This window comes from Mytilus californianus, unplaced genomic scaffold (genome assembly GCF_021869535.1).
Source record: "Mytilus californianus isolate M0D057914Y unplaced genomic scaffold, xbMytCali1.0.p SCAF_22, whole genome shotgun sequence".
Lineage (NCBI taxonomy): Eukaryota > Metazoa > Mollusca > Bivalvia > Mytilida > Mytilidae > Mytilus > Mytilus californianus.
Window position 1 is genome coordinate 755,586 of NW_026262671.1, and position 21,571 is coordinate 777,156.

At 32.5% G+C, this 21,571-nt stretch overlaps 2 protein-coding genes across 9 annotated transcripts in view; both read left to right on the top strand.

The window, feature by feature from the left end:
* The window catches only part of LOC127732056 (uncharacterized), a 99,028-nt gene that overhangs the window by 12,654 nt on the left and 64,803 nt on the right, over positions 1-21,571 (top strand). For 4 of the 8 annotated variants that reach the window (XM_052241102.1, XM_052241103.1, XM_052241104.1 and 1 more), the window contains exons 1-6: positions 6,762-6,870; positions 8,760-8,969; positions 10,493-10,602; positions 12,315-12,402; positions 13,192-13,323; positions 14,283-14,465. The exons of 1 other annotated variant lie outside the window; for it this stretch is intronic. In XM_052241102.1, coding sequence (XP_052097062.1) covers positions 6,816-6,870; positions 8,760-8,969; positions 10,493-10,602; positions 12,315-12,402; positions 13,192-13,323; positions 14,283-14,465 — 778 coding nt within the window. In that variant the 5' untranslated portion in view covers positions 6,762-6,815. Of the gene's footprint in view, positions 1-1,766; positions 1,872-2,895; positions 2,983-6,761; positions 6,871-8,759; positions 8,970-10,492; positions 10,603-12,314; positions 12,403-13,191; positions 13,324-14,282; positions 14,466-21,571 lie in introns of those variants that run through there. 3 more of the 8 variants (XM_052241101.1, XM_052241105.1, XM_052241107.1) reach the window with 3 other exon arrangements.
* On the top strand, positions 18,963-21,567 carry LOC127732058 (uncharacterized). Its single transcript, XM_052241110.1, has 4 exons — positions 18,963-19,219; positions 19,782-20,048; positions 20,356-20,598; positions 20,978-21,567. The coding sequence occupies exons 1-4, from the start codon at positions 19,175-19,177 to the stop codon at positions 21,239-21,241; spliced, it is 819 nt and encodes a 272-aa protein (XP_052097070.1). The 5' UTR covers positions 18,963-19,174; the 3' UTR covers positions 21,242-21,567.

Consider the following 21,571-nt stretch of genomic DNA (forward strand, 5'->3'; position numbering starts at 1 on the left):
ACTCCTCAAAATTCAAGAGTCCATCCTAAATTGAGGTAAATTGTATGGCTATCCAAATACCGTTTTGATTCCTAACATCACTGAAGAGACATTAATTGTCGAAATCCGGATATGGTGTACAAAAACCTTTGCACCTTTTGTTTGCGGTATATCATCTTTTCCGCAAGATTATTGTTTTCTGTTTAGTATTAAATTTATAATTAATATCCATTTATTACATCGGTGATCCGTTTATTTGGCAATCCCCAATGGCAGTCAGCAGGGTTTAAGAACATTTGTTGTTCGACCTGTAAGTCAAATGCGTTTTGTTAAAATATACTTTTTCACTTTTTTGGTCTTTTGGAAAATGTTGTTTGTGCTGTATTTAGCCCTCTCTCACAAAAAATTTGTTTTGCATGCACACGAATAAAAATTGCGGTTTTTATCCAACGCAATCATAGGTTTGAACCTTGTTTTCAATTTAGACTTGTTTATATTTTTTCGTTTGGGCTTGTATTATATTTGCTTTCGGGTATATATGATCCGTTCATTCTTTTTTGACTCCTCGAAATTCAAGAGTCTATCCTAAATTGAGGTAAATTGTATGGCTTTCAAAATACCGTTTCGATTCCTAACATCACTGAAGAGACATTTATTGTCGAAATCCGGATATAATGTACAAAAACCTTTGCACTTTTTGTTTGCGGTATATCATCTTTTCCGCAAGTTTATTGTTTTCTGTTTAGTATTAAATTTATAATTAAGATCCATTTATTACATCCGATTCGGTGAACAGTTTATTTGGCAATCGCCAATGGCAGTCAACAGGATTTTAGAACATTTGTTGTTCGACCTGTTAGTCAAATGCGTTTTGTTAAAATATACTTTTTCACTTTATTGGTCTTTTGGAAAATGTTGTTTGTGCTGTATTTAGCCCCCTCTAACAAGAAATTTGTTTTGTATGCACACGTATAAACATTGCAGTTTTTATCCAACACAATCATAGGTTTGAACATTGTTTTCAATTTAGACTTGTTCATATTTTTTCGTATGGGCTTGTATTATATTTGCCTTCGGGTTTATATGATCCGTTCATCCTTATTTGACTCCATCCTTATTTGACTCCTTCAAATTCAAGAGTCTATCCTAAATTAAGGTAAATTGTATGGCTTTCCAAATACCGTTTCGATTCCTAACATCAGTGAAGAGACATAAATTGTCGAAATCCGGATATGGTGTACAAAAACCTTTGCACCTTTTGTTTGCGGTATATCATCTTTTCCGCAAGTTTATTGTTTTCTGTTTAGTATTAAATTTATAATTAAGATCCATTTATTACATCGGTGATCAGTTTATTTGGCAATCGCCAATGGCATTCAGCAGGGTTTAAGAACATTTGTTGTTCGACCTGTTAGTCAAATGCGTTTTGTTAAAATATACCTTTTCACTTTTTTGGTCTTTTGGAAAATGTTGTTTGTGCTGTATTTAGCCCCCTCTAACAAGAAATTTGTTTTGCATGCACACGTATAAAAATTGCGGTTTGTATCCAACGCAATCATAGGTTTGAACTTTGTTTTCAATTTAAACTAGTATATATATATATATATATATATATTATATTTTCGACATGAATTGTGGTAAACCGTGCGTGTATTTTTACTTAAGTAGTGCGGTATTTGCGCATTTGTCATTTTTCAATCAAAACTATCATTGTTTAAAATACCCTCGATTTTGGTAAAAGTGGTCTCTCCTTTGTAGTTAATTCATTCAACATGTTTGTGTTACAGACTTGACAGAAAACCTACAACCTGATACATGTTTTATTTTGAGCTATGACGGAAGAGAAAAGAAGAATAATTGTAATGAAGAACGATTCTTTTTCTGTAGATTCGGTAAGTAAAACATTTTAAAGAATAATATAAAGATAACAAACATGGAATCATTGATTGGTCTGATTATAAAACATACGAAATATAAAAGATATCAAGAGAGCTATCAAATTCATAAGTCGGGGAAAAACAGACAATAACAACACACAAACAAAACGAGCAAGCTATTAAAATATAACGCTGAAAGATGTAGCCAAATTAAGCTAAAAATGTCAGTCAGTTTCAGCACCACTAGTTACATCCATCGAATTGCTCATGATAAAAAAATCGGTAATAAGTCAAATTCGCAGTTTATCAACACTATGGAAAAGTGGGGTCGGGATTCTGGTTTTGTAGGACACTGATATTTAATACAGTAAACCCAAATCATGTTGGTGTCTTTCAAAGGATGACGTTAGTTTTTCCTTATGACACAATTAGTTCAAAATACTTCTTGCTAGCAGCAACCCTCTATCTAGAAGTGTTAGATCATCTTCACGGTAAATATGTATGTTTCAGAGTAAAAGATTATGGGTAGATAAACTCATCATAGATACCAGGATGAAATTTTGTATTTGCGCCAGACGCGCGTTTCGTCTACAAAAGACTCATCAGTGACGCTCGAATCAAACAAAGTTAAAAAGGCCAACAAAAGTACCAAGTTGAAGAGCATTGAGGACCAAAAATTCCTAAAAGTTTTGCCAAATACAGCTAAGGTTATCTATTTCTGAGGTAAAAAAGCCTTAGTATTTCAAAAATTCAAAGTTTTGTAAACAGTTAATTTATAATTATGACAATATCAATGATAATTCATGTCAACTCAGAAGTGCTGACTACTGGAATGGTGATACCCTCGGGGAAATAAAAACTCCACCAGCAGTGGCATCGACCCAGTGGTTGTAAATAAACTCATATTTACATTCGACAATATTCCAAATAAATAGAATAGAAAATACCAACAAACATTTAATTATTTGCTTAATTTACAATATTTTGGTAACAAAAATGTATGGCCTTGCAATATTATATATCTTGAAATGCATTATAGGGACAGATGACGATAAAGGTGATTTGATTTCGATTCCGAAGCTTTCGATTGCAGAACAAAAAAATGTTCAGTCTGACAATTCGGGAAGTAAGTTTGATACCTTTAACAACTGAAAAATGGCCGGAATATTCTAATTTTAAATCTTCCCACTTCCAAGTGGACATTTGTGATCCCATATTGACATTTCTCACTTCCAAGTTGACATTTTAAATGAAAAGAGAATAAACACAGAAGATTAATTATAACCTTCATAAGTAAGTCTTTTGAATCATGTACTCAATAAATTTCAATCAAATAGAATAATTAAATAACCGCTACACATTTACTAATTTCCAAAGTGAAAAGTTTCTTTCTCTGTTAAGGTGTAAAACGCTTACTTCCGGAGCACCTGAGATCACCCCTAGTTTTTGGTGAGGTTCGTGTTGCTTAGTCTTTAGTTTTCTATGTTGTGTCATCTGTACTATTATTTGTCTGTTTGTCTTTTTATTTTTGGCCATGGCATTGTCAGTTTGTTTTCGATCTATGAGTTTGACTGTCCCTCTGGTATCTTTCGTCCTTTTTTTACTCTAAAACCTGGAGAATGGGGTGCTCCTTTATGGTGTAGTTTGGTGAACTGTCAAATAGTTTTAGCAATTCCTGTTATCTATTATATTTATTTTATATACTTGAAAAAGTGGTGTGGAGAGGATGTTTCTAAAACAAAATTTAAAAAATAATACTACAAAAAAAATATGTATTAATACTAATAGCGTTATTGTTGCTTTCCGTTGTCATATAGTACAAAATAGAGGATAAATCAAATATTTCAAAAAAAAGTAACTTAGAATTTTTATATTAGGTTTTATATATTCATATCATATTTTGCAGGCATAGCAGCAGGAACTGTTACATCAATTATTGTCCTCATTGTTGCGATTTTAGTTCTTTTGATTCTTCGTCGAAGGTAAAATCATATCTTTTACGATAAGTTTCAATGAAAGTTAATCAAATGAAAGCGTAGTGTGTCGTATAATTGTTTGCCTCTATACATTCTGTAATGGCCATACTGAACCCGTCAAACTAAAATTTTAATAACTCAATAGCACACAATATAATGAAAGTAATATGAATTGAATGATATGTTGAGTATTCGATAATATGATAACCCTTACAAATGCATTATACGTGCAGTATTTACACGATATGTTGTCATTTTAGCGGTATTTCTAACATTGCCATATAAGCGGGAGGTTTGGTTAGCAATAAAACCATTTTCAACCCACCATTGTTTTCTGAAAATGTCCTGTTCAAAGTCAGAAATATGGCAGTCGTTATCTATGTATGTTGGCGTTTGTTTTTGTTGCAGTTCAGTGTTTCTGTTGTTCCGTTGTTTTCCTCTTATAGTTGATGTGTTTCCATCGGTTTAGTTTGTAACCCGTATTTGTTTTCGCTTAATCGATTTATGACTATTGAACAGCGGTATACTACTGTTGCCTTTATTTTACGTTTATATCATGACACCCCTAGAATTGATTGGATATATTTCTTCCCATCGTTCGTAAAACATTTTCCAAAGTATGATGTTCGTTTGTCTATGCATTAAATATTTGCCACTGGACGTTTTGCAAACATCAATCAATCATTCGTACTCATTATCTCACCACTTTGGTCGTCTATTATTTAAACGACTTTGAAAACTTACTATCTAAAATTATAATGTAATCTTTATATTTGTTTAGATACAGCTAATCAGTCAACAATTCGTTTCAGACTGTCAAAAGAGAAACCAACCATTCACGAATCACAAAATTCGTGTCCTGTACAAGACTTGGTAGAGTTACATGTTGACAATGAAACATCTCAGGCTGCAGTATATCATGAAATTGATGGTGGCAATAACAGTCCACAATATGAAATATTGAATAGATATCCAGCAGTCAATTCTACACCATACGATTGTTTAAATCTAAACCGTACTCCAGAGTCAGAAAATGTGTACATTAACACAAACAGTTCCGCACTTTCAATTTCAGATTCCGCCGAAACTGATGGCAAATTTCATAAACAAAAATAACGAGTAAAGCAGAAAAAACAAAATGCAATTACGGATTCTTCTGAAGTTGAATTGAATTTCAACCACGAATCATCTCAGGCTATGGCATACCATGCAATTGATAATGGAGATTTTAGTCCACAATATGAAAAACTGAATAGTGTTCCCGCTGTCAATTCTACTCATTGCAATTGTTTAAACTAAAACGTATTCCGGAGTCAGAAAATTACTATAGTTCAAACAATTCTGCGAATACAATTTCAGATTCCAACGAAAAATGGCAAGTTCAAATATGGATTTTGGAAAGGATAAAAGAATCAAAGATTTTTCTGAAGTATAAACTATACTATATATAATGGTACCTGACCTGTTAACTTTCAGTAAAATCAAGATTCATTGAGCAAATTATTTCTTTACTTCAGCTTACCAGCCAAGCAATTTGCAGACAATAACTACAAGAAGGAATATAGGACCGTTAATACATGTACAACATTTCTGGACATAATATACTTATGCGTCAAATTCAGTAGCGTCGACACGGTAACTGGAAGTCCAAAATGGGAATTTAATAACATTCCGCCCAAAAGTTGAAATTGTTTGCCTAGTTTAAAGTACCAAACAATTACAATATACATGACATAGTTGAAAAACGTATTGCATTTTTTTCATATACTGAACTATACTCTATGACAATTGATACCAATACTGTTAATACTTTTGCTTAATTAGACATCTATTTATTAAATCTGATAATAAAACAAATCGTTAGTCAATACTGTATAGCCTGTACTGGTATTAGCAGAGATCTTAACTGTACGCTGTAATAAACGTGACAGGAATAAGTCAAACATTATAAGCCCTAAACAATACACATATATACCACAGACAGTAACACAAAAACATACAAGATCAACAACATTATATAGATATTGCCTAAAGTTCACACAGACTAAAGTACCGTGCATTATATTTCAGAAATCTAAATACTATTTAAATGCGAGTGAAGGAGGAGGTATGATTCCCAAATGCAAGTGACCAAAAATGTGGCAGTATATCCTATGGTTGACAAAAAGTTCGATAGCGATATTTTAAGTCAAAAATGTCTGTAAAAGGGTAGTTGAAGCAAAAAGGCTGTCATCTATTACAAGTCATGTACGCACTAGTAACTTTACTCATATTTCGAAACTGTTTAAGAGAAATGTTTTTGGTCTTTTTGCGATGGCAGTATCAGTTCCTTTTCGAAATATGAGCTTTGAATATCATTTGGGTCTTATGCCTCTTTTTGTCCCTCACGCGACGCGTTTTTGGGGGACAGAGAAATACCTTGTGTCCATCCGTCCGTCTGGTCTTGTAAGCACTCTCATGTGTACAAATCTTGCCAGAGTATTATTCAATTCAGATAAAAGCTTATATGAACAATGTTTTGTACAAGTTAGAAAATCAGTCCCTAACAACCATTTTCAAAGCAATTATTAGTTACCTACAAAAGATAGGTGGACGTAATCATGATCTCGAAAAACACATTCATTTGAACATACTAAAAACGAATTTGTCAAACGTAGCAAAACATCTATTTCAGCCTCTGTAGTGAAGGTTGAGATTTTATCACCACAAACAATTCATAACGAATGTACGTTGTATAGCAAAGAACAAGTAACCTTAAAATTGTATAAAAATGATTGTTCTGTACAATTACATACAGTAAGTTATTTATAGCACAGGTGAACAAAATATAACGTACAATCTTATAAAATGAAAACATCGATACAAAGAATTTGTCAGAGTGTGTTCACCTACACATGTAATTTTAAATTCACATAGGTGAATATTTAATATCAAAATCTTCCTCGTTGATTTAAAGTCATCCTTATTATTGTAGCATGTAAATATGGAGAAACCTCAAATTCCCGTTTTAGTTTTTCTTACTTTGTGGAACTGTGAAGGTAAGAAGTGTCATGATTTTTAAAAATAATTATTACCATTACCATTTTTAATATTATTTCAACCCAAATCTGATAACATGTCAACTTATCATTAACATTAATAGATCGTCGCACATATATTTTTTACAACTTTCTCATACAAAACAATATTGGTATTACTGGTGAAAGATAAAAATTTAAGTGAAACACAAACTCAATGACTTTTCTTGACCTGAAAGCCTTTTCATTTTGTTTATTGTTTTATTTGTCTTGTTGTTTGTTTGTTTCTTTATTAGGGTCTATTTTGTGTTTTGTTGATCGTTTTTATGGGGTTGTTATTTGTTTCCTTTTTAAGATAATGGTTTGTTTGGTTTTTTTTTCATTAATGTTTGTTTTGTTTTTGTTTTTGTTTTTGTTTTTTTTTGTTTTTTTTTTTTTATTTGGGGGTGCATTTTTTCGTAGGGATTGGGTGGGGTTGATAGCTTACATTACAATTTTATGTCAAAGGTTGAGGTACATGTATCGACATCATGATTGTTTTATTGTACCAATAATAGTAATGCATTGCATATTATTAGAAGTACATGTCATAACAGTGTCAGGATATAATAGACCTAAAATAAAACTATCAATCCTGTAAACATTCAAGACTTCGTCATAAATTCACCTCACATTGAACAAAACATTTACGTTATTGAAGGATATAAAAATAGAAATTATTTGTTAATCACTACGAAACGATGTGTAGTTCCTGTACAATGTATCAAAGGATATAATCTAGTCTTTAAATCAAAGTCACACTTAAAACGTTATCAAAACTTTTCTTATATACAATTCAGATTATACACCTTTCTTTTTATTAACTATCCACTTAATGAAATGTCCTAATAAGGAGATGGTTCTGATTTCTGTGACAACCTTTGAAACGCAACTATGTTGTAAACAATATTAAAATTTAAAATTTAAATCTTGGAAAAAAAGGGAGACTGTGTCTTTTTGTAGCTTTAAATTCTTGTTCAAATACATATATTCTAATACTACACAAATTACAGAAGATAAATATATTATATAATTATGTAGAACACCAAAATACTGTTAACGGCCAATAGTGATACGCATAATCGAAGGAATCAGGATTGAATTTCCATTTTTATCGATATTAAACACAAAGTAAAGCTATGCGTTGATAAAAAGGTTATTTCAAGCCCATACCGGATATAACATATTGATTTGTCGCGCGAATATAAATGAAAATATATATACAGTCGGAGGAGAGTATATGTATTCCCTTCCGAGATTCCACCAGCGGTCTAAGTATTATAGCAGTTTGTGGTGAATGGCGAAAGCCTGCCTGCATTGAGTTCGAGAGGTCATGGACTAGAATACAATCTATGTAAAACCAAAATTCGTGATCATTTCAAAATCTGTGTTTGCTGCTTTTTTGCAAAGCACCCGGCATTTGGTGTAAGAGCAGACAGTTGGTTACGTCTGAGTCAGAAAATTGTGTTCGGGTAGGCTGGCATGTCTTCCACTTGACTGTTATCTTATGAAATAGTATGCAAAAAATCCGACTTCGAGTGTCTATTCAGAATATGTGCCTAGTATTTTCTGCTGTCCGTTAAACAGTTTTTACTAAACTTATAAATCGTGTTTACGATCTTATCTTCTCTTTTTAGTTAATAATTCACCTTACGTTGCTATTGTTAATGACCGAGAACAGCGACCGTGTAATTTTTTCAAACGAGCTCTAACACTGTTTTGAACGACCAAATATCACTTTTAAGGATCAACAACCTAATGACCGTGTCGGTAAATTTTTAGAATTTGCATATTACGAAAATTAAGTAAATGTTTGCTTCGTTCTTTTGGAATTGTCATCTCTTAATTATCTTTTGTTTGATGTTTAACAGAGTTGAACACGCAAAATGTAACTTTTTACAACATAAACAAATCATGGAAAGATGCTGTTAATTTCTGTTCACGTAATGGTGGAGTACTAGAAAGTAACATCACCTTATTGAAGGAGGAAATTACTGACCTAACAAAAGATGGCAAAAACAATATCGACGACGTGTGGTTCGGGAAATATAGATTATTAACGAATTGGACATATATTCGAGGTTTGTATTTTAATATAATATGACTAAATTGATATGTTTGTTATACGCAACAAGACACTGCAAATGCCACAGTGGGTACAAAAACGTACTCAATATAAGTTGTTATACTGCACTCGTTCTATTTGAGCAGTCAATATGCGTTGACTGTATATTTCTATGTCATATACAGTCACTGACCCGATAACACTTTTCCTCATGAATATTTAAATAGTACAGCCGGAACTATATTTAATTATTCATGATGACCTCCTCAACCTGTCCTTGTTTCCAATGTATACAACGAAGAGTGGAACGACTCAAACTTATTTCTTTTACAATTGTTGGAAAAACATATTTCACTTGATAATATTTCTTGTATAAAACCTATAAATCATTATGTTTTATGCTTATTGTTGATATTTTAGTCCAAACTCAAACGAATTCATTCACCATCGATTTGTTTCAACAGGTAATGTCCATTTCATTGTGTTGTATATTTCTCCGCCAGATATGAGGCCTTTTTAAAGGGGGATTTTTCCCAATATTTAAATCAAATAAATGACAATAACACAATAAACAACAATTGAAAGGTTTTTTTCTAGATTGCAGTATAAAAACAATAATAGTGTAATAGAGCCTCGCATTTCCCCGTTTCTAAGCCTCATCCTTTTATCGTTGATATGTCAAGTCAATACACTATTATTGTCTATATACAATATACAGATAACATAGTCCATAGTAGTCAATAGTCTCAAAAAAAGTAATGAATAATGTATGCAAAAACTATCAAAGACTGGCAATCAACACCAAAATCTTTAGTTAGCAAACATATATTAAGATATAACATTTGACAGTAAAATAAATATGTTGCGGGTGTAATCATTTTTGTTTAGATCTGAACTCTCATTTTTTTTTTAATTGAAATCGGTCGAATTGAAAAGTGTGTATAAAAGAATCCAAATAAGTACAGAAAAAGTACTTGATTCTCACATAACAAACAAAACGTAAGTTCAGTGTCGCATTGTTATCTGCAAGCTATAATTTTTCAAACAATATAATGATAAACAATATCATATGAATATTTGCAGAAATGGAACATTACTTTAAAATATTGATACATGTTGGGTCTTCTCATAAGTTGGACATCCATGGTTGTTCATTTGTTAGGGTTGTTTCCACGAGAATTTTAGGTCAAATTAATTTTTTTCTAACAGATTGAAAAGTTCTGTATGTCCAATAATGTTGTATTAAACCAAATAAACTATAACTAGAATTTAAAACAATTAGTGAAACATTTAATAGAAAAAAACTTGTTTTTAAATTTTCTTCACAAAATCAAAAGCGTTTAATCTAAAACTTGCATAATTTCAAAAATAATAAGTCATCAAAAATTATACGTAGTCTTAACCAGGCTCAACATAATATGTTAACAATGTATGTGATAAACCCTGAACTTATACAAGTATATTTACAAATAGGAGACATGATAAAATAAACTAAATATTGTATTATAATGTCTTTATGTAGAGGCTTTACTTTTGCAGGATGTTTTTTACTTAACGGAGTCTTCGAACACTTTGTAATTGAACATTCCAATGCTGCGGAGCTACAATGCCAACTGGTATGCGATAAATACACATTTTATAGTCTCAAGGTAACGTATTTATGTGTTCATATTTTACCTGTGTCTGTTGTGACGTTTTACATTTCAAAGAACATAATCTATATATCACTGGTAAATAATTATGTCAGGGATTCCGTTACTACAAATTATTTAAAACTTTTACCAAATTTGATCACTGATACAAAAGTTTGGTTTGGAAGTTTGGTTATACCTATTGTATTCTTATTACAAACAGAATATCACATCCTATATTACTGTGTTACTGTTTACAGAGTTCGTAAATTTATATACGATCTATATAATTGATTCTTTTAATAACATTATTGTTAAAGGTTATCAATTTTACACCGTGATGTTTGAATACTGTTTTTTTTTCTGTACTCACTATTGATTGTGAATTTGATAAGTTTGCATAACTAGATTTATATTGCTATACAAAATTTTGTTTTGTTCTACATTCTGTCGATACTAGTATGTATTTATATGTTTGCATTTCACCAAGTCGTTCCTTTTTCTCAGACTGTTTATTACGTCTTTATACTATATATGAGTGTATGTAACGTTTGCTACATTAGTCTTGGCGAACATGCATTATGTATTAGTTGAAATTAGATTTGAACTAGTTTTAGTAACTGCGAAAACTTTTAGATCCATACTTTGTGTCTTTTGTCATCATGCTAGTATTTTTTATTGTTTTGGTTTTTTTTCTGGCGGCAATCAGATAAATCAACCATTTTCAAACGGATTTTTATAGTTTGTTTGTAAGTTGTACATTTACACCACTGTCCCAGGTTGAAGACGTGTTTGTCGCTTGATAACATGTTTCACCCCGTCACACTCTGTATGTGCCTGTCCCTAGTCAGGAACCTGTGCTTCAGAAGTTGTCGGTGGTGGATCTCTGTCCTATAGGTTTTTTCGTTTTGTCTTAAATCAAGCCGTTTTTTCTCATTTGAATTGTTTCTCAGTTTGTCAAGTCGGACCTATTATCGCAGACTATACAGTATGAATTTTGCACATTGTTTAAGGCCGTATGGTGACTTAAGATTTCATAATTTTGATTCGCAGACATCAATCACATGACATTTTTTCAATATATTCTATTTCCCAATAAAATGCAACAAAATAACTGTATGTGCACTCCGTGACAAAGTTGTAATAATGCTTACAACCTCAAAGGAAAAGCTTGATTTTACTCATATCATGGTTTTAACATTCACACGTAACTATAAGAATTAAATACTTTCTTTTTGAAATTTAATAGGGTTAATAAAGCATTAATCGTGCGCACATATTTAGTATTAAGTGCTTCTGTGCTTCATTCAAAATGTGCTCAGTCAGCGTTTTTTGCGCAATAATAAAATTATAAAAATATATAATTATAATTTATTTTTCGCAAGGTAATGTGTTTCTTATGGTAGTTGTTTACTGATCTAGTGTGTGATGTAGTATTTTCTGTGCCTATCAAAGAATTACGCGTATAGAAGTACCAGGGATTGTCTAGAACATTTCAGTTAGGTTGTACCTTAGTTGTTCAATCTATATGAACATCTTGCTGTGTGAACTGAATACAATGCAATAAAACACTTTCCCTTTACTTCTATTTGTTAAGTGCCCGTATTCTTTTCTTTTCATCAATTTATATATGTTTGGTTTCCTTCGACCTTTGGTTTTTAATTGCCGCGTATATCTAATTCTCTTTTTATTTATAACACAACGAAAATGTGATTTTTTTTCTATCAAAGGGAACAGATTGTTATTGTATTGGAGATATAGATTCATTCGTTAGACGAAAGAACTGTAATTGTGTCGGCTGCTACAAAGTTTGGGAACGTGAGTACATGTAAACTCAACTAGCTGAATGTTTGTTACTTATGTTCACTAAATTTGATTAACAGAAACAGATCATTGCATAGATTTTGCTACATGTAGTAGTTGAAGCTAATATAAGATTATAATAAGTAGATACCCGTTTAGGATCAAAGAAACATAGAAGATCATATGTTTTGTAGATGAATCATATTACAGTTTATTTATTGCTCACAGTGTTTCGTATGGAGTAAATACAAATAGTCATTCTTGCCCACAAAATCTATCATACGTGGCTGTTTGTGTAACTTTTGGGAAATAGTTAATAAATCTTTTAGATCCACACTAATCTTGCTTATGACATGTATGATATTCACGAACATGACCATTAAAAAACGAAACGAAATTTGAGAAAAATATTGGTCTTGAATAACTTTACAATTGCATGCGTAGAAGGTGATATTCGCGAGATTATCGCAGTTGTTTACTTGATATTGCATTAGCTTCATTATCAGGTTTCAATTAATGTTAACATGATGTAGCTTTATGGTTAAATTTAAGACCGGTAAGGACATTCTCTTTTAAACAATTTTAATTTCATCCATGACATTTCTCACTTCAAAGTTGACATTTCTAACTTCCAATTGGAATGGAGAAATGTCAAATTGGAAGTAACAGATGTCGACTTGGAAGTGACAAATATCAATTTGGAAATGGTGAATTTTAACAACAACATGTCCATACTGGTCCTTCGAAATAAACTGTTAATAATCAATTAATAATGAGTCAGTTTCTTTGTGTGTCTTCTTACAGATCTACTTCCCGACTACGGTACTGCTGACGCTGACAAAAACAACAAATGTATCGCTGCAAGTGAATGTCTTGCTGAAAACCATCTCAAACGTAGTTATGAAAAATGCAATAAAAACTATGATGTTACCTGTGGTAATAAGAACTTTTCTGCATTCTTGTTTTTTTTTTTCACGAAACGTGAAGTAAAGCGACGGTTTAACATGTTTAACAGAAATGATATTAATATATAAAAAGTAAGACTATATTTCATCTCATTCTTTTTGTCAAACTGGAAATTGTGTGATGAAAATATATTTATCATTTTTATGATGCAATAACTGTAATAAATAATTGGCGTAGATTTACTTTGGTATTATTAGAACCGGGGCATTAAATAGTGACATCAGAAATGTAAAACCAAACTTTACATTATTCAATGAACATTTCGCCTTGAAGTGCTCCATAGAGACTGCTTGGTATGAAAATGGGGACAAATGAGTGGTAACAAAACTAAATTAACCCATCAATATCTAGATGGAACTTTCGCAAGTCACTGCACTTTTCAGACGATGCCTATTTTATATCTTTGTTGTAGTTTTGGTCCTGTAGAGAAAGTGTTATTGATGAACAACTCCCAATTGTATCTGTCAAATGAATTCATTAGTACCAAAGACTCAGTGTTATTTTGAGTTGGTTTAGTGTTTAGATCATATGTGACCTCTAGATGCCTTTTGCTTTAGTTCTGCATATCGTTAAGTTATCGTCACATCAACGTATACTTACATCTTCTCTGATTTAAATTCAATGCGACTTCTCCGTTTTAAATTACGAGCCTCGGTGGCCGAGTGGTTTAAGTAGTCCAACTGCTGTATCACTAGCCAGTCAACACTGAGGTTGTGAGTTTGAACCCCGCACATGGCAGATGCATTCGACTACAATCAATTGACTTGGATGTTCAGTTTTCCTGTCGAAGGTCGGTGGTTCTCTCCGGGCAATCCGGCATCCTTGACCAATAAAAAACATACCGCAACGAAATAGCCAATTGTGCTGAACGTGGCGTTAAACACCAATCAATCAATCAATTTTTAATTATTTTGTGATGTTTATTACAGATAATGATGCGGAACTTAACTATACATATCCAAAATACAAAGATGCAGCTGATGAATGTGAAAGACAAGGCTCTTTTATAAAGTGGCATTCGGACAATTTATGTGTTACAAATAGAAATTCAATTCATCAATATTGGACAAGTGGAACAAGAAAAATGAAAACTTTTCTTCTTAGAAAAGCATGTAAGAAATAATAATTATATTAAAGTCTAAGATTGATGTATATTTAAATATATACATATAAGTAAATAATGTTGCAAAAAATAAAACATGTATTTTACGAGCTTTAGACATAGGAATAGACATGTTAAGTTAATGATTACAATTGACAATTGAGAATAGAGAGTCTAGAGTTGATACCTTCAAATAAGGGACCATCTCAAAGGTATGAATTTCATGGTACATTAAAAGCTTTCAAAACATAATAGATATAACATAATTGTTTTAGCAAATAACTGTTTTAGCAAACATTTTTAAATGAAAGTTATTCTGTATTTTCTAAGTCAACAATATTTGTTGGTTCATTGATTGATTGATTGATTGTTTTTTCGACTGGTGTATTGATTGATTGTTTGATTGGTTGATTGGTTGATTAACCAATGTAATATTTTAATCATTGATTGATTGACAGTGTGTATAACATTAAGAGACACATATTATTGAATCATATTGACTAAGTCATTGATTAATTGTTGTTTGACATCCAGTAACGAATTTCTAGCAAACATAATGTACTCAGAAAAAAACAGATAAAATGCCCCTTCCCTCCTACAGAATGAGACAGAACGGGGATTCTTTGTAAAAGCGAAAACGAAAATACCAGAGCATTTTCAGATTCACATAGAAATGTAACACAAAACAAAAACAAAAAAACAGTTATGATCATGGTCTGACTTGATTACAACGAACACAAAATGCATACACAACAAATAAATGTAACATACATTCCGAGGATCCCGAAAAAAAAGGATATTCATAAAGGGAGATTCAATGATATTTTCTAGGGGTTGTCAATCCTTGCATGCATGTTCTCGTGGAGTTTTTAAAAAAAATTAAAGGGATATTTTTTGGAAGAAGAAAAGTAGAGAGGTGTTTAATCCTGCATGTTCCTAGAAATATCATAATTTAAATACAAGAGAGGCGAAAGATACCAGAGGGACATTCAAACTCATGAGTCGAAAATAAATTGACAACGCGATGGCGAAAAAATAAAAAGACAAACAGACAAGCAAAAGTACAAAAAAACACAACAATGAAAACTAAAGGCTGAGCAACACAAACCCCGCCAAAAACTGACTGAAACAAGCATGTTGCACTGATCCGAATTCGTGTAATTTAAGAGGGTCTAGAGCCTACCTTTGTGCTCCGTTTATTCCTAGGAAGCTCACCCGTGTATTTTTCCATCGAGAAACTGGTCCCCGGTCTCCCTCTTAATTGGTAAGACGGTGGATTTATCATTCAATGGGTAAAGAAATTGCATTAAATATTTGTCACAGTAACAGTCAATCAATGAGTTGATTAATATGAAATACGTTCTGAAACTGTCAATCAATAAATCATTTAATCAAGCAAAAAAACTAAGCAAATCATTCGATTAATCAATGTGAAATTCGTCAAATTTGACAGAAGCCAAATTTCAATAAACCTACCTATCAAAAAAAAATATGTCACTTGATGTTATACAACCAATTTGTTGAACAACCAAACAACCAACCAATAATCATGTCAGAAAAGGTAGAAAGACCTACAATCCAATTTTTTTATATCTATTGGAAGCAATGTTAGAAAAACCATTGGCGTGCCGAGAAAAGCAATATTCAAATCAATTCTTTTGAGATGACCCCTAATCTAAATGTCTCAACTCTAGACTCTAGACTCTCAATTGTCAATTGTAAATATTTATCTACCATATCTGATAAAAGAGAAAAAAATTAAGCTTTTCTCCTGTCTCGTGATGACTACGAATACATTTTATATTTTCCGATAACAATTTATTTGGAACGAATATTATTTACCCTGCAATTTAATTTTGTCGCTTTAAACGTTTAGTTTCTAATTTCCAACCGTTGTCTTTGATTTTTATAGACATCGATATGGCTTAGATACTCAAATATGACAGGCTGAAAAGCGGAATGTGAAGAGAACTCAAAATAACTGAGACCTAAACAGTATTTTAAACATTACCGTTCGCGCAATATGGATAGTGAATACCAGGCGATTTTATTTGTAAACTATACAACAAAGTAAAACTTATGTGTATACCTTTGTATATTTGTACAACAGTTAGCAAAAGTCATGATAATCTTTATATGAACGTATTTTTTTACCTTAACATATGCTTTTATAAACGATGTACTTGTTAGTTGATATAATATAGCGGTAGAACATGGCCTGTACCGAGATTTCCCCGAACGAATTAATTCGAATAAAAAATTAAATACAGATTTATACATTTTAAATAACATACAGGAACAAGATTTTTTTTGTAAACTCAATGTTGTATTTATTTTTTTGGGGTTTCTAATTTTCTATAAAAACAAACTATTTAGTTTCCTTACCCTTTAAACACGAATCATTATTTACAGGCATTTAGGATCAGACTATTTAATTACTCCCCTCCCGAAAAAAATGGTCGTTTCCTAATTTTAACCCTTTCAAAAAGAAATCGTAGGAATAACGACTGCAAACAACAGTTTTACTATTATACAAGTTATGTTAACGTTGTCGCTGATTAAAAAAATCATTTTATCCTTTATTTTCTTTTATGATTTATTACCGATTAAGACACGACGTTCCTAATTTTAACGCAAGCTTTTCATTGTGAATTTGACGTATTTGCATAACGAATTTACCCCGTCGACGGACCTGGTTTCACTTCATTTGATTCGTGGTAAGTAGCAGATGCATGTTTTGTAAATGCCAATGTGTTAAATCATTTTTGAATTCAAACGACCTGCACTTTTTTACTATCATCTGTGTCTATCTGATCCGAGAATCATTTTCAACAGTGACTTCTGCATACTGTTCTCATTTGAAAAAAAAAAATTCCAAGTCTCATAATGATACAAATATTGTTGCGATATTGCTGTATACAAAGTAAGTTATACTTTTAACTAGGAGGACATAAGGGACCTTTAATTGCCAAGGCGGTTTTTCTGGTTCCTTCCGAAAAATTGATGAAAATCGTAGTTTAGATAATAAATAATTGACTGTTTTGATGTCTAGCACTCATTGGTGGTTAGTTATCATAATTGAGAAGTAATTTTGTCAAAAATAATGTCGCAAATGTCAGAAAAAAAACAAAATATAATGTCAGATGTTAACAGCAAAAACAAGATGGCCGAAGACAATAATCTAGGTGAGACATATTCGTCGGTGACACAAAAGACATTTGTAATAGAAAGCGTACTATCCGAAGTCAAACCAGTATTTATAAAAGAAACTGATCTTTTTGATACACAAGACCCAATAAAGATCAGTTCCTGACACACATTGAACTGTATAAGACAATCGATGCCAATGTGTGTCCAGGAAGTCACATTAAAGGACTACAACGAGTCAAAGGTCTGTGGAGGATATACCTCGACAACGATTCAGAGAGAGAATTCATGGTAACATCAGGGCTTGTAATACGAGACAAATTGGTGAATGTTTACACACGAAACCCTAGAATCATTGTACATGAAAACCCAAATTACTTAAAAGTTAGAGTCAAAAATGTACCATGTTCTGCTGATGACGGACAAATTGAAAGAACCTTTGAATTATGGATGTGTCATTCATAAATCCTACAGAGAACGTCTCCGTGTTGACGGAATGTTGACAAATTGTCAAACTGGAGACAGAATTATATTGTGCGACCAAGTCAGTAAACCCTTGCCCAGAACACTGCTTATAGGCAAATATATTGCCACTGTGCTTCACGTAGGGCAAAATACAGATAGTCAAAAGTTAGTCTGCAACAAATGCCTACAGACCGGCCACAAACTAATGCAGTGTCCTAAAGACTGGGTCTGTAGACAGTGCAAAAAAACAGGGCATAAGCAAGCAGATTGTACAGATGATTTAAGTAGCAATCACGAAGACGCTAATAATGAACAATCGGATGCCAATAATGTAGATACTGAAGACAATGAAGCACCTCAATCCCAATCGATACTTCAGCCGTTAACCTCAACGGTGTCATTCATCATAAATCAGAATCAAGGCAATAAATCACCTGCAAAAAAAAATGAAGATAATGTGAAAGACCTACCAGATCCTATAAGTGACCGTAGTAGAAACAGAAGGTCTAGAAACAACAAAAGCAAAAAGACAGATAAGCCTGAAGGAAACATAGAACAGTATTTTAACGGACAAGTGTCTGAAAATACTGATACACCTAAAGTAAAAAACACAGGCAAGAGAAATGCAACAACCCCGACAGAAATTAAACATAAAGAGGCTGGACTTATACAAAAGACTAAAACTTAAGTCCAGAAACAATAAAGTTATGTAATACCAAATAATCAAAATAAACAATCATGGTTCGCAATTGTAAATATTTGTATATAATTATATTTTTAAGCTTATTTTTATCACAAGTAAAAAATGAAAAAACAAATGAGTGTGATGTAATAAATGATTACATACATTCAGGGATGAATATTCATGAAACTAGAAAATATGAAATAGTTAAAGGGATATTGTCTATCAAAATCGTATTTTTTTAAACATTGAAAACTGAGTGGTATTGACTTAGACAAGAGTATAGTAATGTTTCCAAATCGAAAAAAGTAGTAATATTGTGTAAAATCGGCGTTTTTGTCAAAAAAGATGGTGTTGTTATGCCAGTGGAATCTTATTAATTATGCACTGACCCAGATTCCGGTGACGCTTCCGATAACTGCCGAATGTATTTAAAGACGCTGACCCAGATTCTAATCATGGATGCTGAGGTAGGTACTATGTGAATATCGATTAAAATATCTGAATTATTACTGCTAAAATATATTCCATGAATTGCATTATTTATATTTTGAACTCATTCATTCATTCTCAATTTTATATTTACTGGTAGAGTCTGATTCATCTTCATTTACTGTGATATTTAGTATGTTACGATACGTTTTCAGGAATCGTGTGCGAAAGAGGCCTCCAGTGGGGACAACACAATAAATCTCATACATGTTCTAAATACATTTTCTAGTAACATTTTGAGACTTTTACGTATTGTGAAATGAATATTTATCATTGAACAATAGACGTTACACTGTGGTTATTGTAGTCATGCAGCTTTTAATTATTTCAAAAATATTTCAACATCGTACAACTATGCAGTACTCCGACAGTAGGCTATATTTCAAATAAAATTACGTTTTTTCCACAAAACTATTTTGAGGTAATTTCTGGTTTTATTTTAACCAACTTGGTAACAAAGAAGCAGAATTTTCACGGGCTTGTTTCTCGAGTCTTGTTTGTTTGTTTAGTTTCTTATTCTATTTATATGCACCATTTCAGGACTCAAATAGCCCAAGGTCTAGGTCTAGGTCTCCACATGAACATGATGAGAGACATGAAAGTACGGAGAGTGAAGAATTTACACCTGGCAATGCAAGAAGGGCGAGGGGTAGAGGAAGGGGACGTGGAAACACCAGGAGGGGAAGGGGAAGGGAACCAAGAAGAGGAAGAGGCGCCAGAAGAGGTAGAGGAGCCAACCAAGGAGTTGGACCCAACAGGGCAGAGGTAGCTGCAGCTACCTTAGAGGAGAGGAATCGCCAGTTGCAGGTATACAAAACTTCATTCTAGGATATGTTTACCTAAAGAAATATTCATCAAGCATTGGTCTGTTACTTAATGGTTCAGTTTAGTTAGATATTTTCAAAAAATTTCTTTTTTTTTCACAGCTATCAAAGTATCTTAAAATTGACCTATAAAAACGGTCATTGCAGGTAGAAAATATAATGACGAACTTGAGACTAATGATTTGTTCAACCAAGACTTATAGCTGACATACATGCTTGGTTCTATCGAAATATCAATTTGTTAGACCACTTTTAAAATACAATCTTTATGACTTCTTAACCTTTTTCAGGAAAGAATTTCTCGTTTGACGGAGGAAGACCTGAGGGGACTTGTGAGTTCCATTGCCACACAACACCCTGGGTTTGTATTTGATGTCCTGGACAAAGACGACACTCAACAAGGTGGGCATCATCCTTCGCCCAACAGTTCAGTCCCTGACTGGTGTACCTGCACCTACTGTAGGGAGATGCCAACTGAGGCGGAGAGGCGGTGTTGTGGCAGAACAAGTCTGAACTGCTACTCCCAGTTACCAGTACGTACCCAATTCATGACAAGTTATTATATTGCAGAACTGACTAATGTGGAAATATTGATGTTCTTGTTCATTTTTTACTTCTAGTCCATAAATATTGTTTCAAAAATATATAAAGAAAATATTTATTTTCTATTACAAAAATAGAGGTGTTAGACCTCTTTCTGTACAGTGTACTTTCCCGTTTATGGGTTTTAAAATCATCACACAAGTAAATAGTGGCTTGTTCTCTCATTGTAATCAGAGAATAACCAATCATTTTAAAATATTCTAATTAACTGTGGTGACCTTTCTTCAGTATACAAAATCATTATTAACTGTTTATGTAATGTATGACGTGGATAAGAAATAAAATTAGCATAAATATTTCTTTTTTCAGGACTTCTCCTTGATAGTCTTAGATGAGGCAGTGCTTGCTGTGGCAAGAAGGCTTCGGGAGGAGTTACTCATCATGCCTCAGGATGAGGACTTCAATAGGTCAAATCGCTTTGCAGCCTATAGGCAATATATTGTCTGGGTACTTGGAAGACTAGGGGCAGGAGATCGTCGAGTGATCCCAAGCTGCTGTGTGTGGAGGATCAGGGATAAATATCCCAATCCATTTGGACAATATAAAGGTTTTGTAGGGGGGAGGTATAATTAAATGTGAAAAAAACCGTGTTTTTATTTTTGCTTTAAAGTCAGGAAGTGTTCGTAGTGGGTATTCCCATGTGTTGTCAGAACTTAAAATGATAATTCTGGAATTTCTGTTTTTATTTGTTACCTTAGGTGATGTGGTGTCTTCATGTCATTGTCTCATAACCATTTTTTTACATTCAACATATGACATATAAATATGTGATAAAAGTGAATATTGAAATGATTTATACTTCATTTGAACTCTGGTGGATAGTTGTCTCAATGGCAATCATACAACATCTTCATCTTGTTTTAAGCTCAATTTTTTTTTAATAGACACGAAGTCTAATCAAAT

What these genes read in the sequence shown, in the direction of transcription:
- LOC127732058 (XM_052241110.1), top strand. Translation starts at nt 19,175, where the DNA reads ATGTATTTAAAGACGCTGACCCAGATTCTAATCATGGATGCTGAG. An exon ending in TTCTAATCATGGATGCTGAG is followed by an intron (nt 19,220 to 19,781) that starts GTAGGTACTATG and finishes GCACCATTTCAG; the next exon opens with GACTCAAATAGCCCAAGGTC. An exon ending in AGAGGAATCGCCAGTTGCAG is followed by an intron (nt 20,049 to 20,355) that starts GTATACAAAACT and finishes AACCTTTTTCAG; the next exon opens with GAAAGAATTTCTCGTTTGAC.